We start from the raw sequence: 21,956 nt of genomic DNA on the forward strand, positions 1-21,956 counted from the left end.
GGAAGAGAATTCCACAAATTCACAACTCTCTGGGTGAAAAAGTTCCTTCTCACCTCAGTTCTAAATGGCCTCCCCTTTATTCTAAGACTGTGGCCCCTGGTTCTGGACTCCCCCCAACATTGGGAACATTTTTCCTGCATCTAGCTTGTCCAGTCCTTTTATAATTTTATATGTTTCTATAAGATCCCCTCTCATCCTTCTAAACTCCAGTGCATACAAGCCTAGTCTTTTCAATCTTTCCTCATATAACAGTCCCGCCATCCCGCCAGATGCATTGGGAAGGCAACTAAACCAACCTGGCAACAACTAGAGAGCAGTCCAGAGCTACTATCAACCTCATTGGAGCAAAGAGGTCCTTCTGCAGTTGTACAGGGCCCTAGTGAGACCGCACCTGGAGTACTGTGTGCAGTTTTGGTCTCCAAATTTGATGAAGGATATTCTTGCTATTGAGGGTGTGCAGCGTAGGTTTATTAGGTTAATTCCCGGAATGGCGGGACTGTCATATGTTGAAAGACTGGAGCGACTAGGCTTGTATACACTGGAATTTAGAAGGATGAGAGGAGATCTTATCGAAACGTATAAGATTATTAAGGGGTTGGACACGTTAGAGGCAGGAAACATGTTCCCAATGTTGGGGGAGTCCAGAACAAGGGGCCACAGTTTAAGAATAAGGGGTAGGCCATTTAGAACTGAGATGAGGAAAAACCTTTTCAGTCATAGAGTTGTGAATCTGTGGAATTCTCTGCCTCAGAAGGCAGTGGAGGCCAATTCTCTGAATGCATTCAAGAGAGAGCTAGATAGAGCTCTTAAGGATAGCGGAGTCAGGGGATATGGGGAGAAGGCAGGAACGGGGTACTGATTGTGAATGATCAGCCATGATCACATTGAATGGCGGTGCTGGCTCGAAGGGCCGAATGGCCTCCTCCTGCACCTATTGTCTATTGTCTATTGTCATTGGAGACCCTCTGACTATCTTTTACTGGACTTTACCTTGCACTAAACTTTAATTCACTTCATCATGTATCTGGACACTGTGGACGGCTCATTTTTAATTTATTCACAAAATGCTGGAGTAACTCAGCAGGTCAGGCAGCATCTCGGGAGAGAAGGAATGGGTGACGTTTCGGGTCGAGACCCTTCTTCAGACTGAAGAAGGGTCTTGACTTCTTCAGTCTGAAGAAGGGGCTCGACCCGAAACGTCACCCATTCCTTCTCTCCCGAGATGCTGCCTGACCTGCTGAGTTACTCCAGCATTTTGTGAATAAATCGATTTGTACCAGCATCTGCAGTTATTTTCTTATAAGGCTCATTTTTAATCATGTATTGCGTTTCCACTGACTGGTTAGCACGCAACAAAAGCTTTGCCCTGTACCTCAGTGCACGTGACAATAAACTAAACTCAGACTTGAGTCTTTACCTTGATATATTGTTTAAAGATGTCAGCGGCGATGTCCATCTCCACCACGCTGAACACGATCAGCTTACAGAAGGCCGCAAGGAGGTTCCTCCTATTGTGCAATATACCCACTTTGCATTCTTCATCTGTAATGAAGTAAAAAGGGTACAAAGGGCGCCAATGGTTGCATGAGTTGAATGGACCACATTTGACGTTCGACAAGTCTCACGCACAAGCTTCCAATTCACTCTCTTACTCCATATTGGATTATTGGATTATTCTCAACCACAACTCACTCCAGCACCGACACACAGTTTGCACCATCTACAGAAGGCATTGCATCAATTCACCAAGACTCAGGTGGCACTGTGGTGCAGCGGTAGAGTTGCTGCCTTCCAGCACCGCGTTCAATCCTGACCATGGGTGCTGTCTGTATAGAGTTTGTACGTTCTCCCCTTGATCTACGTGGGTTTTCTCCGAGATCTCCGGTTTCCTCCCACACTCCAAAGATGTGCAGGTTGGTAGGTTAATTGGCTTGGTAAAGTAGTAAATTGTCCCTAGTGTGTGTAGGATAGCGTTAGTGTGCGGGGATCGCCGGTCGGCACGGACTCGGTGAGTCGAAGGGCCTGTTTCCGCGCTGTATCTCTGAACTAAACTAAGACATACGTTTAAAGTGAAGGGGGAAAGATTTGATAGAAACCTGAGGGGCAGCTTTTTCACACAGAGGGTGGTGGATATATGGAACGAGCTGTCAGAGGAGGTATTGGGGCAGGTACGATAATAACATTTAAAAGACATTTGGACATAGATGGGTAGGAAAGGTTTAGAAGGAGATGGGTCAAACGTGGGCAAATGACATTAGCAAAGATGGGCATATTGGTTGGCATGGGTGAGTTGAGCAGAAGAGTGTTGTGGGAGTCCCTAATTCCATGAATGAATAAATCAATGAATAAGTTTATTGGCCAAGTATGTACACATACAAGGAATGTGCCTTGGTGCTCCGTTCGCAAGTAACAACACGAACATACAGTAAACAAGATATTAATTAATTCTCACTAACCTTGCCAATGGTGCCCATGTTAAGACAATTACCTTCATCTCTTTATTAAAAGAAAATGAATTGCATAGATTTTTGCCACGTCACCAGTGAAAGATCAACCACAATTGAGCAGAACAGTAAAGGAAAGTACATCCGAGGTGTGGATGTAATAACCCTAACCTTCTGATTAAGATTTGCTTTTCTCTTGCACCTCATGTCATTTTCTGTTTTTTGAAGTCAGTTGCCTTGTTAAAATTGGACTGTGTCTGGGATTACCCAAAAATACCAAAGCGGGCAGCAATTTGTTCAATTAATGCCATCCTAATTATTATCCTTGATAAGACCAGTCATTATGGAAATGCAATTCTTCCAATGGGCCATAGTGTTTGTATTTCCCTACTGTGGAAAGTTGCAGAATTAGTGCGGCACAGTGGCGCAGCTGGTAGACCTGCTGCCTCACAGCGCCGCAGACCTGGGTTTGGTCTTGACTTTGGGCGATGTCTGTGTGGAGTTTGCACGTGTGGATTTGTTCCGGGTTCCTCACAAATTGCAAGGCCAGGTGTAGGTTTGTAGGTTAAATTTGGCTGTGTAAAAAAAAAACTACCCCTAGTGGATGAGATGGAGAAGACGGATGATTGATAACAGCATGTACTTGGTGGACCGAAGGGCATATTTCCATGTAGTATCTCTAAATCAAACTAAATCATTTTTGCCAAGCAATTTGCAGAGACGGGAATATAAGATGGGATCTGACTGCCATCTAGTGGTTGTCAGACATATTACAGAAAGGTACTTCCATCTGTATACTAAAACTCTCGTTTGTTATCTTGTTTGTGACTGAACTTCAGCCAAAACGATGCACGATAGCGCAACAATTTTAGGCCCACCTTACTCACCGTCATCACTTTAATGGTAAAAATGGTCGTTTTATTGAAATAGGTGTTATATTTTTTTAAGTTATTCACATTTTAAAGTTTAAATCTATCTCCCAGGGAGGGAGGGGGGTGGAGAGAGGGAGGCGAAGGGGGGAGGGGTGCGGGGAGGGGTGAGAGGGGAGGGGTGAGGGGGAGGGGGAAGAGGGGAGAGGGGAGGAGAGGGAAGGGAGAGGAGAGTGTGCTGCACCAATGCAGGAGAGGTTTGGGCCCAACGTGTCCACTTGGTCTAGTTTTTTAATATAAATTCAGTGAGACATTTTTAAATAAGAATCATTTTTTGCGTAAATGTTGCAAACTGAATGTACAAGTCCAAACCTGGATAATCTATTCCCTGTATGCTTAGGTGAGGGAAGCACAAACAATTCTCAATAACTTTGAGAGTTAAAGTACCACAATGGCACAGTGGTAGAGTTGCTGCCAGTGGGCTATAGTATTTGGAGAAAATCTGTAGCCTCCTTTTGCTCTGGTATTTTATTTCATTCTTCACATGTTTAAAATTATAATGTTTTATTCTTAATATATCGTGTTGTTACTTGCGAGCAAAGCACCAAGGCAAATTCTTTCTATGTATACATACTTGGCTAATAAAATTTATTCAATTCAATTGAATTACAGTGCCAGAGATCCTGGTTCGATCGTACCTACAGACGCTGTCTGTACGGAGCTTTTACATTCTCACTGTGACCGCGTAGGTTTTCTCGAGGTGCTCCAGCTTTCTCTCACATTCCAAACAACATGCAGGTTTGGAGGTTAAGGTAGTAAAAAGGAACTGCACATGCTGGTTTATACCAAAGATAGACACAAAATGCCGGAGTAATTCAGCAGGTCAGGCAGCATCTCTGGAGAAAGTGGATACGTGCCGCTTAGGGTAGAAGGCACCTATCCATGTTCTCCAGAGATGCTTCCTGACCCGCTGAGTTACTCCAGGATTTTGCGTCTATCTCAGGTTTGTAGGTTAATTGGCTTCTGTAAATTGTCTCTGGTGTGTAGGATAGAGCTAGCGTGAACGGGTGATCATTGGTTGGCACGGAATCAGTGGGCTGAAGGGCCTGTTTTCACGCTGCACCTCTAAACTAAATCTCTGCTCCACCCAGGTCAAAGCATCATGTTTGAAGGTCTGAAGAAGGGTCTCAACCCGAAACGTCACCCATTCCTTCTCTCCAGACATGCTGCCTGTCCCGCTGAGTTACCCCAGCGTTTTGTGACTATCTTCACCCTGTTTGAATGCCGACCCTTTCTTCACCCCAAGTGTTCCTTCACCACTGCCACTGGGGCAGAGTGGAGTTGCAATGTGCACCATCCACAAAATCCAGTAACACAGCTCTGCTGTTCTGAAAGCTCCTCCCAAATCAGTAAACCACCTCCGGTATAGGACTGGTGGGCTTGAGTTTAAGGCCAGAGGCTGGGACTGTTTTCCCTGGAGTAAAAGAAGCTAAGGTTTTAAAAATTGTGAGCAGCATAGATAAGGAAGATTGCCAGTCTTTTACCCAGGATAGGGGAAATCTACAACTAGTAAGACTGCAACTCCAGTAAGGCAGCAACTCTCCCGCTGAGCCAAAGTGCCACCTCGGATTTTCATTCAGCTTGTGGAAGGTGGGAGGTTGGTTGAAATAAAAATCAGTTGCCTTCTGGAGTTGCCCGACAACGAATGGAGCATAGAGAAGATCATTTGGTCGTAAGGTCATAAGTGATAGTAGAATTAGGCCATTCGGCCCATCAAGTCTACTCCGCAACTCAATCATGGCTGATCTATCTCTCCCTCCTAACCCCATTCTCCTGCCTTCTTCCCCATAACTTCTGACCCATGCTAATCAAGAAACTATCTATCTCTGCCTTAAAAATATCCATTGACTTGGTCTCCATGGCCTTCTGTTGCAAAGAGTTCCACAGATTCACCACCCTCTGACTAAAGAAATTCTTCCACATCTCCTTCCTAAAAGAAAGTCCTTTAATTCTGAGGCTATGACCTCTGGCCCTAGACTCTCCCACGAGTGAAAATATCCTCTCCACATCCACTCTACAGACAATAGGTGCAGGAGGAGGCCATTCGGCCCTTCGAGCCAGCACCGCCATTCAATGTGATCATGGCTGATCATTCTCAATCAGTACCCCGTTCCTGCCTTCTCCCCATACCCCCTGACTCCGCTATCCTTAAGAGCTCTATCCAGCTCTCTCTTGAATGCATTCAGAGAATTGGCCTCCACTGCCTTCCGAGGCAGAGAATTCCACAGATTCACAACTCTCGGACTGAAAAAGTTTTTCCTCATCTCAGTTCTAAATGGCCTACCCCTTATTCTTAAACTGTGGCCCCTAGTCAAACCGCATGTCAAAAACCTCGGCATGATATTTGACTCTGCATTAAAATTTGATAAGCAAGTCAACGCTGTCGTAAAAGCCAGCTTCTTCCAACTTCGAACCATAGCTAAAATCAAACCTTTCCTCCAATTCGACGACACAGAAAAAATCATTCACGCTTTCATTTCCTCCCGCCTAGACTACTACAACTCCCTATACACTGGGATCAGCCAATCTTCCCTGTCCCGCCTGCAACTGGTCCAAAACGCCGCAGCGAGACTCCTGACGGATACCCGTAAAAGGGACCACATCACCCCGATTCTGGCCTCTCTCCACTGGCTCCCTGTACGGTTCAGAATCAACTTCAAGCTCCTCCTATTCGCGTATAAAGCCCTAAATGGACATTCCCCCCCCTACATCAAAAATCTTCTAACCCCCCTCTCTAACTCCAGGTCCCTCAGGTCGGCCGACTTGGGGCTACTCACTATCCCGCGGTCTAGGCTTAAGCTCAGGGGTGACCGCGCTTTTGCGGTTGCAGCTCCTAGACTGTGGAACAGCATCCCTCTCCCCATCAGAACTGCCCCCTGCATCGACTCCTTTAAGTCCAGGCTCAAAACCTATTTCTACTCCCTAGCGTCTGAGGCTCATTGAGGAGGCGCTGTGAACTGTTTGCGTGCTACTGTATGTTTCATTTTTTTCCTTAGTACCTAATCAGATGTACAGCACTTTGGTCAACGTGGGTTGTTTTTAAATGTGCTATACAAATAAAATTGATTTGACTTGACTTGACTTGTTCTGGACTCCCCCAACATTGGGAACATGTTTCCTGCCTCTAACGTGTCCAACCCCTTAATAATCTTGTCTTTCATTATTCTGTACGTTTCAATGAGGTCACACCCCTCCCCCCCTCATTCTTCTAAACTCTAGTAAGAGACTGGTGTGAGGAAAATCGAAGATCCAAAGGTTGCTGGTAACTTCCAGACAGCAGGACAGGACACACAAAGTGCTGAACTAACTCAACAAGTCAGGCCGCATCTCTGGAGAACATAGATAACTGACATTTTGTGTCGGTTGTCCCAGCTTCAGACTGAGGGAGAGGAGATACATTAAAATCTGCCCAGCACTAGAAAGGTGCCCAGTGCCCAATAACCATCCTCAAGTTTTAGATCAAAGCTTCGAGACCCACTGGTCCAGAAACTCTTCTCCACATCTAGAGGACATGGGTTGAAAGTAATGAAAGATTTAATAGGAACCTGAGGGACAACTCTTTCACACATTAGGAACACGCTGCCAGAGGAAGTAGTTGAGGCAGGCATGTCAACTGCATTTAAAAGACATTTGGACAGGTACATGGAGAAAGGTTTAGAGGGACATGGACCAGATGCAGGCAAATGGGAACAAATTGGATGGGGCATTTGGCAGGCACGGATATGTTCGGCCGAAGAGCCTGTTTCCATGTTGTATGATTCTGAAGAGCACTGAGTGGGATCACAGCAATAGTGCAGTACAGAAAGGAGGCCATTCACTCCATCACACCCAATGTAGAATGTTAGGATGGTAATAAAAATATGTGTCAATGTATTTAGCCTTCACAGCCAGCAAGCTCTGCTGAGAAGCAGGCTTCCTTATCGATTGAGAGGGGGATAATTGTTCGTAGTTCTGTCTAGGTTCTTATCCATTGCAACCTTGAGATTACAGCTGCTCTTTGTCACTTTGTTTAGCTGGCGTCTCGCACTGGTTAATCCACATGTAACCATTGTGTCGTTGAAAACATATAAGATTATTAAGGGGTTGGACACGTTAGAGGCAGGAAACATGTTCCCAATGTTGGGGGAGTCCAGAACAAGGGGCCACAGTTTAAGAATAAGGGGTAGGCCATTTAGAACTGAGATGAGGAAAAACTTTTTCAGTCAGAGAGTTGTAAATCTGTGGAATTCTCTGCCTCAGAAGGCAGTGGAGGCCAGTTCTCTGAATGCATTCAAGAGAGAGCTAGATAGAGCTCTTAATGATAGCGGAGTCAGGGGGTATGGGGAAATGGCAGGGACGGGGTACTGATTGAGAATGATCAGCCATGGTCACATTGAATGGCGGTGCTGGCTCGAAGGGCCGATTGGCCTACTCCTGCACCTATTGTCTATTGTCTATAAAAATGCTGTAAGTACTATGAATCTTTGAAAACACTTTGGGTTCTCTCAGAGTGTTTCACAGTGTTCAGGCCTTCAATAAACTGACTTGTTCAATGGACACACTACTGAACTATGAGCTGTTTTATTTTGTGTCTGTGCCTGTTTGAGTAAAGCCAGATACAGGGTACAGGTATAGCACAAAATTCCCTCCTACATACACGTTGTGCTGAAGGGCCTGTTTCCATGTTTTATGATTCTGAAGCGCACTCCCTAGGATCACAGTCCAATGCAGTAGAGAAAGGCCACTCTCCCCATCAAATCCAGCTCGCTCCTTCAAAGAGCCACCCCACCAAAACCACTTGCCTTTGTTGACGTTCTCGTCGTCTTGAGGGATGAAAACGTGGTTCATGACGAAGGCCACAAGCTCGGACTGCAAGGAAGCCTCTGGGACGTAGGCAAAGGGCTCAATGTTCTCATGGCCACTGGACAGCACCTCGTGGCTAAACACCAGCAGGAGGTCACAAAGGATCACAAAGGCCTGGCATTGAAAATACACACATCGTTAGTCGAGATACACAGGCACAGACCACAAGAATTCTTCCAGCAACACCGGCCATGCCAATTACATTTACTCAGCCAGAATCCATTGACCAAGGCCGATGGCCAATTTTGTGGTTTGCCTGGCAATTCATAGGTTCATGAGTTCATAAGTGATTGGAGCGGAATTAGGCCATTCGGCCCATCAAGTCTGCTCCGCCATTCAATCATGGCTGATCTATCTCTCCCTCTCAACCCCATTCTCCTGCCTTCTCCCCATAACCCCTGACACCTGTACTAATCAAAAATCTATCTATCTCTGCCTTAAAAATATCCATTGACGGCCTCTACAGCCTTCTATGGCAGGGGTTTTGGGGAGAAGGCAGGAACGGGGTACTGATTGTGAATGATCAGCCATGATCACATTGAATGGCGGTGCTGGCTCGAAGGGCCGAATGGCCTACTCCTGCACCTATTGTCTATTGTCTATTGTTAATTAATTCCACAGATTCACCACCCTCTGACTAAAGAAGGGTTCCGACCCGAAACGTCACCCATCTTTCTTCTCCTGTGATGCTGCCTGACTCGCTGAGTTACACCAGCGCTTTGTGCCCAACAATGATTCCATGTTGGATTCCTATAGATGACTAGAGAGACATTTCCAATGGATGATAGTAGATCCTCTTCTGAGACTAGCACACGAGGAGTCGCCACACTCTGACGCCATCTCATGTGCACCCCATCTTGATTTGGTATCAATGGTTCAAGTAGGCTACGGTAGTAACTGATGGCTGCCGGCATTGTTGGTAAGCAATACTGAGTGGGTAGTGCTTGAAGGTAATGGGATTTGGCCAATGGTTAGTAGATGATGGTTTGCGGTTATCAGGTACCGGTTAGTGGTTAATCGGCTCGGTCGCGGGGCCTTCAATCGCCCGGCTCGGCCGCGGGACTTTTCAGCGCCCGGTGCGGCTCGGCCGCGGGGACTTTCATCCCCTTGCGGGGACTGTGCGGGTCGGTCGGGGACGAGCTGCCTGTCCGTGGGCGTGGGGAAGAGAGTAGAAGTTTTGTTGCCTCCATCACAGTGAGGGGGTGTTTGGAGTCACTGTGATGGACGTTTGTGTTGGGGTCATGTGTCTTGTGTTCTTTTTTTTTTGTGTGTGACTGCAATGTAATTTCGTTCGGTACCTCGGTACCGAATGACAAATAAAGCTCTGTATTCCTCTGTATTCCTGTAATGACTGAGCAAGCGCGAGTGGGGTATGGTTAGTGCGAGATGGGAATGGGTTTGGGACGATGGTTAATGGGTAATGGTTGGTGCATGATGGTACCAACGGATGGTGGAAGGTGGTCAGCAGAAGGTGGAAGATGTTTGAAGGGCAATCGGGGTTAGCGGGCAATGGGGGGTGGCGGAGGATAGATGTTGTGAGGTGGTTTAGTGGGCGATGGAGGGAAATCCATAAGGAGATTACAATCGATGGGTGAATATTTTTTTACAAATATAATGTATTCAATTATTTACAATAATATTTACAAAACAAACAATACCAACACACCCACCCCCAAATATAAACATTACCAAATATTCCTCATGGTAAATATTAAATAACCATATTACAATCCTGATCCAGGATACAGTTACCCCCCCTCCCTCTTCGGCCTGGCGCCGTGACCCACGAATGGCCAGCTTGGCCAGGCCCGGGAGCAACCCAACCAGGACATCCTCTGCCCCACCCACTCCCTCAAGCACTGGATGCCCAAAGGTGAGGATGGTGAGACTAAAATGGAGACAGAAAGCAAGGAGCAGCCCCTTCGGGTCATCGGTGAGCAGTGACTGATGAGCGATGATGAGTGAGCTGTTGGTGACGGTTGGCAGCACTGTTTAGAAGGATGAGAGGAGATCTTATCGAAACGTATAAGATTATTAAGGGGTTGGACACGTTAGAGGCAGGAAACATGTTCCCGATGTTGGGGGAGTCCAGAACAAGGGGCCACAGTTTAAGAATAAGGGCTAGGCCATTTAGAACTGAGATGAGGAAAAACTTTTTCAGTCAGAGAGTTGTGAATCTGTGGAATTCTTTGCCTCAGAAGGCAGTGGAGGCCAATTCTCTGAATGCATTCAAGAGGGAGCTGGATAGAGCTCTTAAGGATAGTGGAGTCAGGGGGTATGGGGAGAAGGCAGGAACGGGGTACTGATTGAGAATGATCAGCCATGATCACATTGCATGGTGGTGCTGGCTCGAAGGGCCGAATGGCCTCCTCCTGCACCTATTGTCTATTGTGCCGATTATTGTTCGATCTTCTTCCCCATGATGCCTCTTTGGTGGGGGGGGGGGGGCGGGGGGAGCCGTCGGCATCGGGGTGATAACACTCGTGTGAAGTGCCAGGGGCTCCAGTCCAAAGTGCTGCAGAAACTAACGCTGTTGTAGTCCACACTGACCTGCTCTCTGACAATGTTGCTGACATTGGTCAGGTATCGTCTGCAAATGTAACAGAATCCCCTCATCTGCTTCCCCACCAAGACTTGCATGCTCTGAGCAAGAACAAAGAGAGGTTTTAGACTCCAAAGGCAAAGGTTAGTTAGTCATAGAGTCATACAGCACAGAAAGAGACCCTTCAGTTCAACGTGCATGTTATCCAAGATGCCCCAACTAAGCTGGTCCCATTGCCTGCATTGGGTTCAGATATATATATCCCACTAAACCTTTCCTAAGTTGCATTGTCGAGTGTTCTTAATCAGTGAGCTAAGAGTGTTTGAACCTACCATAACCTACATACAGAGCATCAATGACATTCCTCATTGGAGACTCTCGGACTACCTTTGATCGGACTTTACTGTCTACATCTTGTACTAAATGCCATCCGCTTTATCACGTATCTGTACATTGTGGATGGCTCGACTGTAATCATGGATTGTCTTTCCTCTATCTGGTGATCACGCAACAAAAGCTTTTCACTGTACACTCGGTACACATGGCAATAAAATAAAGTAAAATCATTTTTATCTTGTTGTTCAGCATGCAAGGAATACTGGAGTAAATGGTTTGTGAAGTTCCCTTATCATGTTAAAGAAGTATAAGCAAGATGAGTGATTACACCTCAATAAAGGGAGTAAATATCCAATAATGATTATCACAGTTTTGGTCTCCTAATCTGAGGAAAGACATTCTTGCCATAGAGGGAGTACAGAGAAGGTTCACCAGATTGATTCCTGGGATGGCAGGACTTTCATATGAAGAAAGACTGGATAGACTCGGCTTGTACTCGCTGGAATTTAGAGGATTGAGGGGGGATCTTATAGAAACTTACAAAATTCTTAAGGGGTTGGACAGGCTAGATGCAGGAAGATTGTTCCCGATGTTGGGGAAGTCCAGAACAAGGGGTCACAGTCTAAGGATAAGGGGTAAGTCTTTTAGGACCGAGATGAGAACGTTTTTTTTCACACAGAGAGTGGTGAATCTGTGGAATTCTCTGCCACAGAAGGTAGTTGAGGCCAGTTCATTGGCTATATTTAAGAGGGAGTTAGATGTGGCCCTTGTGGATAAAGGGATCAGGGGGTATGGAGAGAAGGCAGGTACGGGATACTGAGTTGGATGATCAGCCATGATCATATTGAATGGCGGTGCAGGCTCGAAGGGCCGAATGGCCTACTCCTGCACCTATTTTCTATGTTTCTATGTTTCTATCACCAATATCGATTAATCGTAGGAATCAGGAACGATTTTGAGAAGGCACTGGTTGCTATTAAACAAAACCATGTGGTCCAGAACCACTCCACCACGAGAAGTGAAAATAACCCAAAAGTTGTAAACCTGCATCTGCACTTCCTTGTGTATGGGAGGAGCTGCAGATATTGGTTTATCACAATGATATGGACACAAGATGCTGAAGTAACTCAACGGGTCAGGCAGCATCTCTGGAGAAAAAGAATGACCTCCAGTCTGAAGAAGGGTTCCAACCCAAAACGTCACCTATTCCTATCTCCAGAGATGCTGCCTGACCCGTTCAGTTACTCCAGCATTCTGTGTCTATCTGCAGTCCCTTGTTTCACCATGTTACCCCCAAATACCTGTATATCATCCCCTCATCTTCGCAAGACAATAAAGAGCACTGGGACACATGGTGCTGGAGTAACTCAGCGAGTCTGGCAGCATTTCTGGAAAACATAGATAGGTGACGTTTTGGGTCAAGTCTGAAGAGGGGTCCCGACCCAAAAACGTCACCTATCCATATTGCCCAGAGGTGCTGCCTGATCCGCCGAGTTACTCCAGCAATTTTTGTAAACCAGCATCTGCAGTTGCATGTTTCCACAGGGAAATTGAGAAGTGAGCCCAAAGAAAAGGTTCAATTGTAACACTGAAGGAGATTGATACAAACGTGCTGGAGGTTTTCTTTGATTCCATGGGCAGGTGTAGCATAGAAGCAATGGGCCAAATGGCCTCCTATTTTGGAAATCACCTATGATTCCATGGAATTTATAGACCCTGAGTCATGGAACCAATTGAATACCTCTTTCAAAGCGCTAATACAAGCGTACTGGACTGAACGACCTCATTATCTGCTGTAGGCAGAAAAGGATTGAAGACATGAGATGTTGGTCCCGAATTTAAACAGGGTAACAATTCTGGGAGAATTCAGAAAACAATAAGGCTTTATAGGCACTACTGTATTTGGAGTATTGTGTGCAGTACTGGGCCCCATATCTGAGAAAAGATGTGCTGGAGTTGGAGAGTCAAGAGGAGGTTTATGAGAATGATCCCAGGAATGAGTGGGTTAACATATGATCTTCGTTTGAAGGCACTGGGCCTGTACTCGCTGGAGTTTAGAAGGATGAGGGGGAACCTCATTGAAACTTAACGAATAGTGAAAGGCCTGGATAGAGTGAATGTGGAGAGAATGTTTCCACTAGTGGGAGAGTCTAGGACCAGAGGCCATAGACTCAGAATAAAAGGACGTACCTTTAGAAAGGAGATGGCCCACCCTCAGTCTCTGGGTCAGAGGGTGGTGAATCTGTGGAATTCATTGCCATCGGCTGCTATGAAGGCCAAGTCAATGGATATTTTTAAGGCGGAGATCGACAGATTCTTGATTTGTAAAGGTGTCAGGGGTTATGGAGAGAAGGCAGGAGAATGGGACTGAGAGGGAAAGATAGATCAGCCATGATTGGATGGCGGAGTAGACTTGATGGGCGGAGTAGACTTGATGGGCCGAATAGCCTAATTCTGCTCCGAGAACTTATGAAAGGCAGGAAGCTCATATACTGTACCTGAGGGGAAATGCCTTCAGAAACTTTGGAGAGTTGCCACATGATGTGAAAGTAGCTGCACTTTATGGCTTGAATAATGATCTGCAAAATAAGAAATAATTTTTAAAAACTGTAAACTTTGTATTAAATGTTAAAGATAATTAGGGCTTTGTCATGGGTGTTCATTCACTGTACAGCAAGAAAAGGTTCGTAGAGTCAAACAGCATGGAAACAGCCCAACTTGCCCACACCGACATGTCCCATCTACACTAGTCCCGCCTGCCTGCGTTTGGCCCATATCCCTCTAAACCTGTCCTATCCACGTACCTGTCTTATTCTTTCTTAAATGTTGCAATTGTCCACGCCTCAACCACCTCTTCTGGCAGCTGGTTCCAGACACCCACCACCTTTTGTGTGGAAAAAGTTACCCCTCAGACTCCTATTAGATCTTTCCCCCTTAAACCTTAAACCTTGTCCTACGCTCAGTACCGAGTCATTGAGATGTGATCAGGCTGCTGTGATCTGGAAGACTCATTGCAATATGATGTTGGAGGAAACTGGTTCATCACTGGGAGACTATCCTAACTAGCTGATCTATCCGAACTCTACCCAAGACTGGATAGACTCGGCTTGTACTCGCTGGAATTTAGAAGATTGAGGGGGGATCTTATAGAAACTTACAAAATTCTTAAGGGGTTGGACAGGCTCGATGCAGGAAGATTGTTCCCGATGTTGGAGAAGTCCAGAACAAGGGGTCACAGTTTAAGGATAAGGGGGAAGTCTTTTAGGACCGAGATGAGAACGTTTTTTTTTTACACAGAGAGTGGTGAATCTGTGGAATTCTCTGCCGCAGAAGGTAGTTGAGACCAGTTCATTGGCTATATTTAAGAGGGAGTTAGATGTGGCCCTTGTGGCTAAAGGGATCAGGGGGTATGGAGAGAAGGCAGGTACAGGATACTGAGTTGGATGATCAGCCATGATCATATTGATTGGCGGTGCAGGCTCGAAGGGCCGAATGGCCTACTCCTGCACCTATTTTTCTGTTTCTAGGTCATTTTATAAATCTCTATAAGGTCACCAAATGCCACTGAGACCAACCTAGCCTATCCAATCTCTCCTTGTACCTAAACCCTCCATTCCAGGCCACATCCTGATATGTTTATTCTGCCTTCCTTCTGGTGAAACCACATCCTTTCCTATTGTGTGCTGACCAGTCTGAAGAACGGTCCCCACCCAAAACGTCACCCATCCATGTTCTCCAGAGATGCTGCCAGACCCACTGAGTCACTCCAGCACTTTCTGTCTTTTTTATGTGTTATCCCACTTTACTACCAACAAATTAGGGGCAATTTACAGAGGCCAACTAACCTACAAACACCCTCGTATTTGGGATGTGCGAAGAAACTGGAGCACCTGGTGGATACCCAGGTCATAGGGAGAACGTGCACAAACTCCACACATAAGAGCACCCGACGTCAGAATCGAACCTGGGTCCCTGGCGCTGTGAAGCAGCAGCTCTACCTGCTGCGTCACTGTGCCGCCCACATATGTTGTAACTCTCATTGGATATCAATTTCGAGCGGAAATGGGTTCACATTGGTGCATAATATTGTTGAGAAAAGTTAGATGGACACAAAATGCTTGTGGGGAATGGAGTTGTGGGGAAAAGATATATCAGCCATGATTGGATGGCGGAGTAGACTTGAATAACTTAGCGGGTCAGGCAGCATCTCTGGAGAGAAGGAATAGGTGACATTTCGGGTCGAGACCCCGTCTCAGACTGAGAAATGTTTAAAGGGACGTATCTTTAGAAAAGAGATGAGAAGGAATTTCTTTGGTGAATCTGTGGAATTCATTGCCGCAGACGGCTGTGGTGGCCAAGTCAATTCATATTTTTAAGGTGGAGATTGACAGATTCTTGATTAGTACAGGTGTCAGGGGTTATGGTGAGAAGGCAGGAGAATGGGGTTGTGGGGAAAAGATAGATCAGCCATGATTGGATGGCGGAGTAGACTTGATGGGCGAATGGCCTTATTCTGCTCCTAGAACATGAACCTATGAGTATTATAGGGAAGAGGGGATGTTCAACGAGATCTGGGTGTCCTAGTGCATCAGTCACTGAAAGGAAGCATGCAGGTACAGCAGGCTGTGAAGAAAGCCAATGGAATGTTGGCCTTCATAACAAGAGGAGTTGAGTATAGGAGCAAAGAGGTCCTTCTATAGTTGTACCGGGCGCTGGTGAGACCGCACCTGGAGCACTGTGTACAGTTTTGGTCTCCAAATTTGAGGAAGGATATTCTTGCTATTGAGGGCGTGCAGCGTAGGTTCACTAGGTTAATTCCCGGAATGGCGGGACTGTCGTATGTTGAAAGGCTGGAGCAATTAGGCTTGTATACACTGGAATTTAGAAGGATGAGGGGGGATCTTATTGAAACATATAAGATAATTAGGGGATTGGACACATTAGAGGCAGGAAACATGTTCCCAATGTTGGGGGAGTCCAGAACAAGGGGCCACAGTTTAAGAATAAGGGGTAGGCCATTTAGAACGGAGATGAGGAAGAACTTTTTCAGTCAGAGAGTGGTGAAGGTGTGGAATTCTCTGCCTCAGAAGGCAGTGGAGGCCAGTTCGTTGGATGCTTTCAAGAGAGAGCTGGATAGAGCTCTTAAGGATAGCGGAGTGAGGGGGTATGGGGAGAAGGCAGGAACGGGGTACTGATTGAGAGTGATCAGCCATGATCGCATTGAATGGCGGTGCTGGCTCGAAGGGCTGAATGGCCTACTCCTGCACCTATTGTCTATTGTCTAAAAGTTACTAGACAAAGTGGACCCGTTGGGCCCAAAGCTCTCCTGCATTGGTGCAGCACCCTGACCTCCCCTCTCTCCTCAACCCCCCCTCCCTTCTCCCCCATTCCCTCCTCTCTCCTCCCCTCCCCTCCTTTTAAACTTTAAAATGTGAATAACTTTAAAAATATAACAACACCGATTTCAATAAAACTACTTGCATTATCACTAAAGTGATGACGGTGAGTAAGGTGGGCCTAAAATTGTCGCGCTATCGTGTACCGTTTTGGCTGAAGTTCAGTCACAAACAAGATAACAAACGAGAGTTTTAGTATGTAGATTGTCCGAAGATAGACACAAAAATCTGGAGTAACTCAGCGGGACAGGCAGCGTCTCAGGAGTTACAGTTCGTTCATAGGGCAGATCTGTATATTCTATGAGGGACGATCATTCGGACAGGCAGGGGACTCACCGGCTCTGCGACGTTGCCGTCCTCCAGTCCACTCTTCAGCAGCTTACAGGTGCTATTCAGCAGGTTCCATCGAGTTATATCATGGGCACTGCAACAGGAACAGTAGCGGGAGAATTCGGGTCAGGAAGGCGAAGCCACTTTGAAAATCAAAGACAGACACAAAATGCTGGAGTAACTCAGCGGGACAGGCAGCACCTCAGGGGGGGGAGCTACACAAAAATCAAAGAAATGGCCAACACTAGAGGGCATAGCTACAAAGTGAGAGGGGGAAAGTTTAACGGAGATGTGCGCATGTTTTTTTTTTTACACGGATGGAGGGTGCCTGGAACGCACTGCCGGGGGTGGTGGTGGAGGCAGATATCGAAGTGCAAGCAATAGGGATATGGATCATGAACAGGTAAATGAGATCAGAATAAAGCACTGATAACCTGTCAGCGGAAAGTCTCCACTTTACACTTGACCCATCCACACTGTACAGGTACATGATAGAGGGAATAGCGTTCAGTGCAAGATAAAGTACAGTAAAGTCTGACTCCAATAATTAAAAGTTGTGCTGGTCTATGTTCCATGTTTTTAAGAATTGCAGTTGCTAGAAATCTAAACTAAAATGTTGGGGGAGTCCAGAACAAGGGGCCACAGTTTAAGAATAAGGGGTAGGCCATTTAGAACTGAGATGAGGAAAAACTTTTTCAGTCAGATAGTTGTGAATCTGTGGAATTCTCTGCCTCAGAAGGCAGTGGAGGCCAATTCTCTGAATGCAGAGCTGGATAGAGCTCTTAAGGATAGCGGAGTCAGGGGGTATGGGGAGAAGGCAGGAACGGGGTACTGATTGAGAATGATCAGCCATGATCACATTGAATGGCGGTGCTGGCTCGAAGGGCCAAATGGCCTCCTCCTGCACCTATTGTCTATTGTCTATTAAATTAAAACAAAAAATGTAGGACATATTCAGAAGGTTGGGTCGCATCTGTGGGAAGAGAAACTCTCTGTTGCTCAGTTTCTTTTCCCACAGATGCTGCCTGACCTCCTGAGCATCTCCAGCATTTCCTGCCTTTGTTTTACAAAACTCAGACTCACAGGCCGGGCAATGCTGAGGGTAGGAAGCGTTGGTGCTCAGAGACCTGAGAGGGACTCTTGTGTGTGAAACAGAAAGTTAATGTACAGCTGCAGGAAGCCATTGGGACGACCAGTGGGGTTAAGCTTTACTGGTGAGAGACTGAAGGGTCAGTTAGGAGAGCACAGTGGTGTAGCTGGAGCTGCTAACTCACACTCCTTCGACTCAAGTCCAATCCTGACCTCTGGTTTAGTTTAAAGATATAGATTGTAAACAGGCCCTTCGGCCCTCCGAGTCCACGCTGACCATAAATCACCCATTCACACTAGGTGATGTTATTCCATTCCCTACATACTAGGGGACAATTTACCGAGGTCAATTAACCTACAAACCTGCACATCTGTGGGATGCGGGGGGGAAACCGGAGCACACACAATCACACACGGAGAACGTGCAAACTCCACCCAGAGAGCATCCGAGGTCAGGATCGAACCAGGTTCTCTGGCGCCGTGAGGCAGCAGCCCTACAATTGTGTGCCATTGTGCCGCCTCTGGTGCTGTCTGTGTGGAGTTTGCAAGTTCTCTCTCTGACTGTGCTGTTTTCCCTCTGGTGGTTCTGGTTTCCTCCCACATACCCAGGGCAAGTCAAGTCAAGTCAATTTTATTTGTATAGCACATTTAAAAACGACCCACGTTGACCAAAGTGCTGCACATCAGACCAGGTACTAAGAACGAACATACAATGGCACACAAACATAACAGCACATACATAAACAGTTCACAGCGCCCCCTCAGAGGGCCTCAAACGCTAGGGAGTAGAAATAGGTTTTGAGCCTGGACTTAAAGGAGTCGATGGAGGGGGCAGTTCCGATGGGGAGAGAGATGCTGTTCCACAGTCTAGGAGCTGCAACCGCAAAAGCGCGGTCACCCCTGAGCTTAAGCCTAGACCACGGGATAGTGAGTAGCCCCAAGTCGGCCGACCTGAGGGACCTGGAGATAGAGTGGTGGGTTAGAAGATTTTTGTTATAGAAGGGGGGAAAGCCCGTTTAGGGCTTTGTATGTGAATAGGAGGAGCTTGAAGTTGATTCTGTACTGTACTGGGAGCCAGTGGAGAGGCCAGAATCGGGGTGATGTGGTCCCTTTTACGGGTACCCGTCAGGAGTCTCGCTGCGGCGTTTTGGACCAATTGCAGGTGGGACAGGGATGATTGGCTGATCCCAGTGTATAGGGAGTTGCAGTAGTCTAGGCGGGAGGAAATGAATGCGTGGATGATTTTTTCAAGGTCGTCAAATTGGAGGAATGGTTTGATTTTAGCTATGGTACGAAGCTGGACGAAGCTGGCTTTTACCACAGCGTTGACTTGCTTGTCAAACTTTAGTGCAGAGTCAAATATCACGCCAAGGTTTTTGACATGCGGTTTGAATTGAATTACCTTTATTGTCATTCAAAATGAATTGAACGAAAATCATTTGCCACGCAACCACAACAGTACAGAGTAAAAGACACAAGACACACAATTTTAACACAAAACATCCATCACAGTGACTCCTCCAGACACCCCTTCACTGTGATGGAAGGCAAAAAAAATTCTTCTCTCTTCCCCCATGCTTCTCCCACGGACAGATAGTTCGACTTCTGCCGAGGCGACCGAGGCTCCCGACTTGTGCAGCCCCTGCAAGGAGATGGAAGGTCCCGCAGCCGAGCCGCGCCGGGCGATGGAAGGCCCCGCGGCCGAGCCGCGCCAGGAAAGTCCCGTGGCCGAGCCATAGCCGGGCAATGTTTGTGTGCCATTGACTAGGGAGGATAGGTGCCTGTTATCGTTTTGATGGAGTCGGGGGGGGGCGCGAATAGGATGGCCTCAGACTTGCTCTCGTTTAGTTGAAGGAAGTTCTGTGCCGTCCAACATTTTATGTCCTCAAGGCAGTGCGTGAGGCTGATTAAATTTGACCGGTCACTGTAAATGACCCCTGCTGAGTAGCTGAGTGGTGTAATCTGGGGAGGAGTTGATTGGAAAGTCCAGACAATAATGTGGGATTAATGCAAGTGGGTACATAATGCTCAGTGCAGACTCATAGGGCAGAAGGACTTATTTCTACACAGCGTGGCTTTCTGCTCTTTCAGGAGCATTGTCCGATTAGGATTGCAGCGTACAAAATGCGTAGGAAGGAAATGCAGATGGACACAAAATGCTGGCATAGCGGTAGAGTTGCTGCCTTACTGCGTCGGAGACCCAGATTCGTCCCTGACTGCGGGAGCTGTCTGCACGGAGTTCGTACGTTCTCCCCGTGACCTGCGTGGGTTTTCTCCGAGATCTTCGGTTTCCTCCCACACTCCAAAGACGTATAAATGTAAATTGTCCCCAGGGTATGTAAGGTAGTGTAAGTGTGCGGGGCTCGCTGATCGGTGCGGACTCGGTGGGCCGAAGAGCCTGTATCCGCGCTGTATCTCTAAACTAAACCAACAACTAAACTCAGCGGGTCAGGCAGCATGTCTAGAGAAAAGGGAATAGGTGACATTTCAGGTCGGAAGTTTGAAGAAGAGTTCTTCCAGAGAAGGTCAGGATTGAATCCGGTCTCTAGCGCACTGAGGTAGTAGTTTTTTTTAGATTTAGATTTAGATTTAGAGTTACAGCGCAGAAACAGGCCCTTCGGCCCACCGGGTCCGCGCCGCCCAGCGATCCCCGCACACTAACACTATCCTACACCCACTAGGGACATTTTTTACATTTGCCCAGCCAATTAACCTACATACCTGTACGTCTTTGGAGTGTGGGAGGAAACCGAAGATCTCGGAGAAAACCCACGGGGAGAACGTACAAACTCCGTACAGACGGCGCCCGTAGTCAGGATCGAACCTGAGTCTCCGGCGTTGCATTCGCTGTAAGGCAGCAACTCTACCGCTGCGCCACCGTGCCACCCAGATTCACCAGCTGAGCCACTGTGTCGCCAGTGGGTGCTTCCGTATCATTTTCCTATTAGGCGGGGAACCAAAGTGACCTCTTTCTTATCCATCATGTTGAAATCACCCATGTCAAATCACCCACTGCCCCTCTCCAATGGTCTCACTTACTTATGGAAGGTAGTTATTCGTTTCAGCGTGGCCCACATTTGGTAAGATTCATCCTCATCAAACCGGTCACCCTACGGCACAATAAAATCACGAATAAAGAGTCACAAGGGAGATTAATTGTAAAAATTACTGGGAACGGAACAGTGAAATTCCTACTTGCTGCAGATTTACGAGCCCGTTAACACAATAATACTTCAAATATATGTACAATAAACAATAAAGGAATCAAGGGATATGGGGAGAAGGCAGGAACGGGGGACTGATTTTAGATAATCAGCCATGATCATATTGAATGGCGGTGCTGGCTCGAAGGGCCGAATGGCCTACTCCTGCACTTATATTTCCATGTTTTTCTATGTTCTATGTTTAATCATGTAAATAATTTCTCAGTTATACAAGAGCTATAAAATATAAAATTATGCCTTCAGGTGTTGTTCCACCTTCCCCCCACAACCCCAATGTTTTTCCAGCTTTCTCTCCACCTTACTCCAATCAGTCTGAAGAAAGGTTCTGACCCAAGATGTCCACTATCCATGTCCTCCACAGATGCTGCCTGACCTGCCCAGTTAATCCAGCATTTGTGTTTGAGATCAGCTCAGTTCAGTTTATTGTCACGTGCACCGAGGTACAGTGAGAAGCTTTTGTTGTGCGCTGGTCAGTCAGCTGAAAGACAATACATATTTACAATCGAGCCATTCACAGTGTACAGATTAAGAAATGGTGCTGTTGGAGTAGAGATTTAAAAGTGTGGAGCGATTGTAATATGTGACCATCCACAATCAGTACCCTGTTCCTGCCCTCTCCCCATACCCCCTGACTCCACTATCATTATGAGCTCTATCTAACTCTCTCTTGAAAGCACCCAGAGAATTGGCCCCCACTGCCTTCTGAGGCAGAGAATTCCACAGATTCACAACTCTCTGACTGAAAAAGTTTTTCCTCATCTCAGTTCTAAATGGCCTACCCCTTATTCTTAAACTGTGGCCCCTTGTTCTGGACTCCCCCAACA

At 46.7% G+C, this 21,956-nt stretch overlaps 1 protein-coding gene across 3 annotated transcripts in view; it reads right to left on the reverse strand.

The window, feature by feature from the left end:
- LOC144595065 (cohesin subunit SA-2) overlaps positions 1-21,956 on the reverse strand; it is a 107,433-nt gene that overhangs the window by 20,968 nt on the left and 64,509 nt on the right. For all 3 annotated transcript variants that reach the window (XM_078402069.1, XM_078402067.1, XM_078402068.1), the window contains exons 21-26: positions 20,948-21,018; positions 16,826-16,913; positions 13,592-13,672; positions 10,766-10,858; positions 8,155-8,329; positions 1,418-1,542 (exon numbers count right to left, since the gene is read on the reverse strand). In XM_078402069.1, coding sequence (XP_078258195.1) covers positions 1,418-1,542; positions 8,155-8,329; positions 10,766-10,858; positions 13,592-13,672; positions 16,826-16,913; positions 20,948-21,018 — 633 coding nt within the window. The remainder of the gene's footprint in view (positions 1-1,417; positions 1,543-8,154; positions 8,330-10,765; positions 10,859-13,591; positions 13,673-16,825; positions 16,914-20,947; positions 21,019-21,956) is intronic.

Source organism: Rhinoraja longicauda, chromosome 7 (assembly GCF_053455715.1).
Source record: "Rhinoraja longicauda isolate Sanriku21f chromosome 7, sRhiLon1.1, whole genome shotgun sequence".
NCBI lineage: Eukaryota > Metazoa > Chordata > Chondrichthyes > Rajiformes > Arhynchobatidae > Rhinoraja > Rhinoraja longicauda.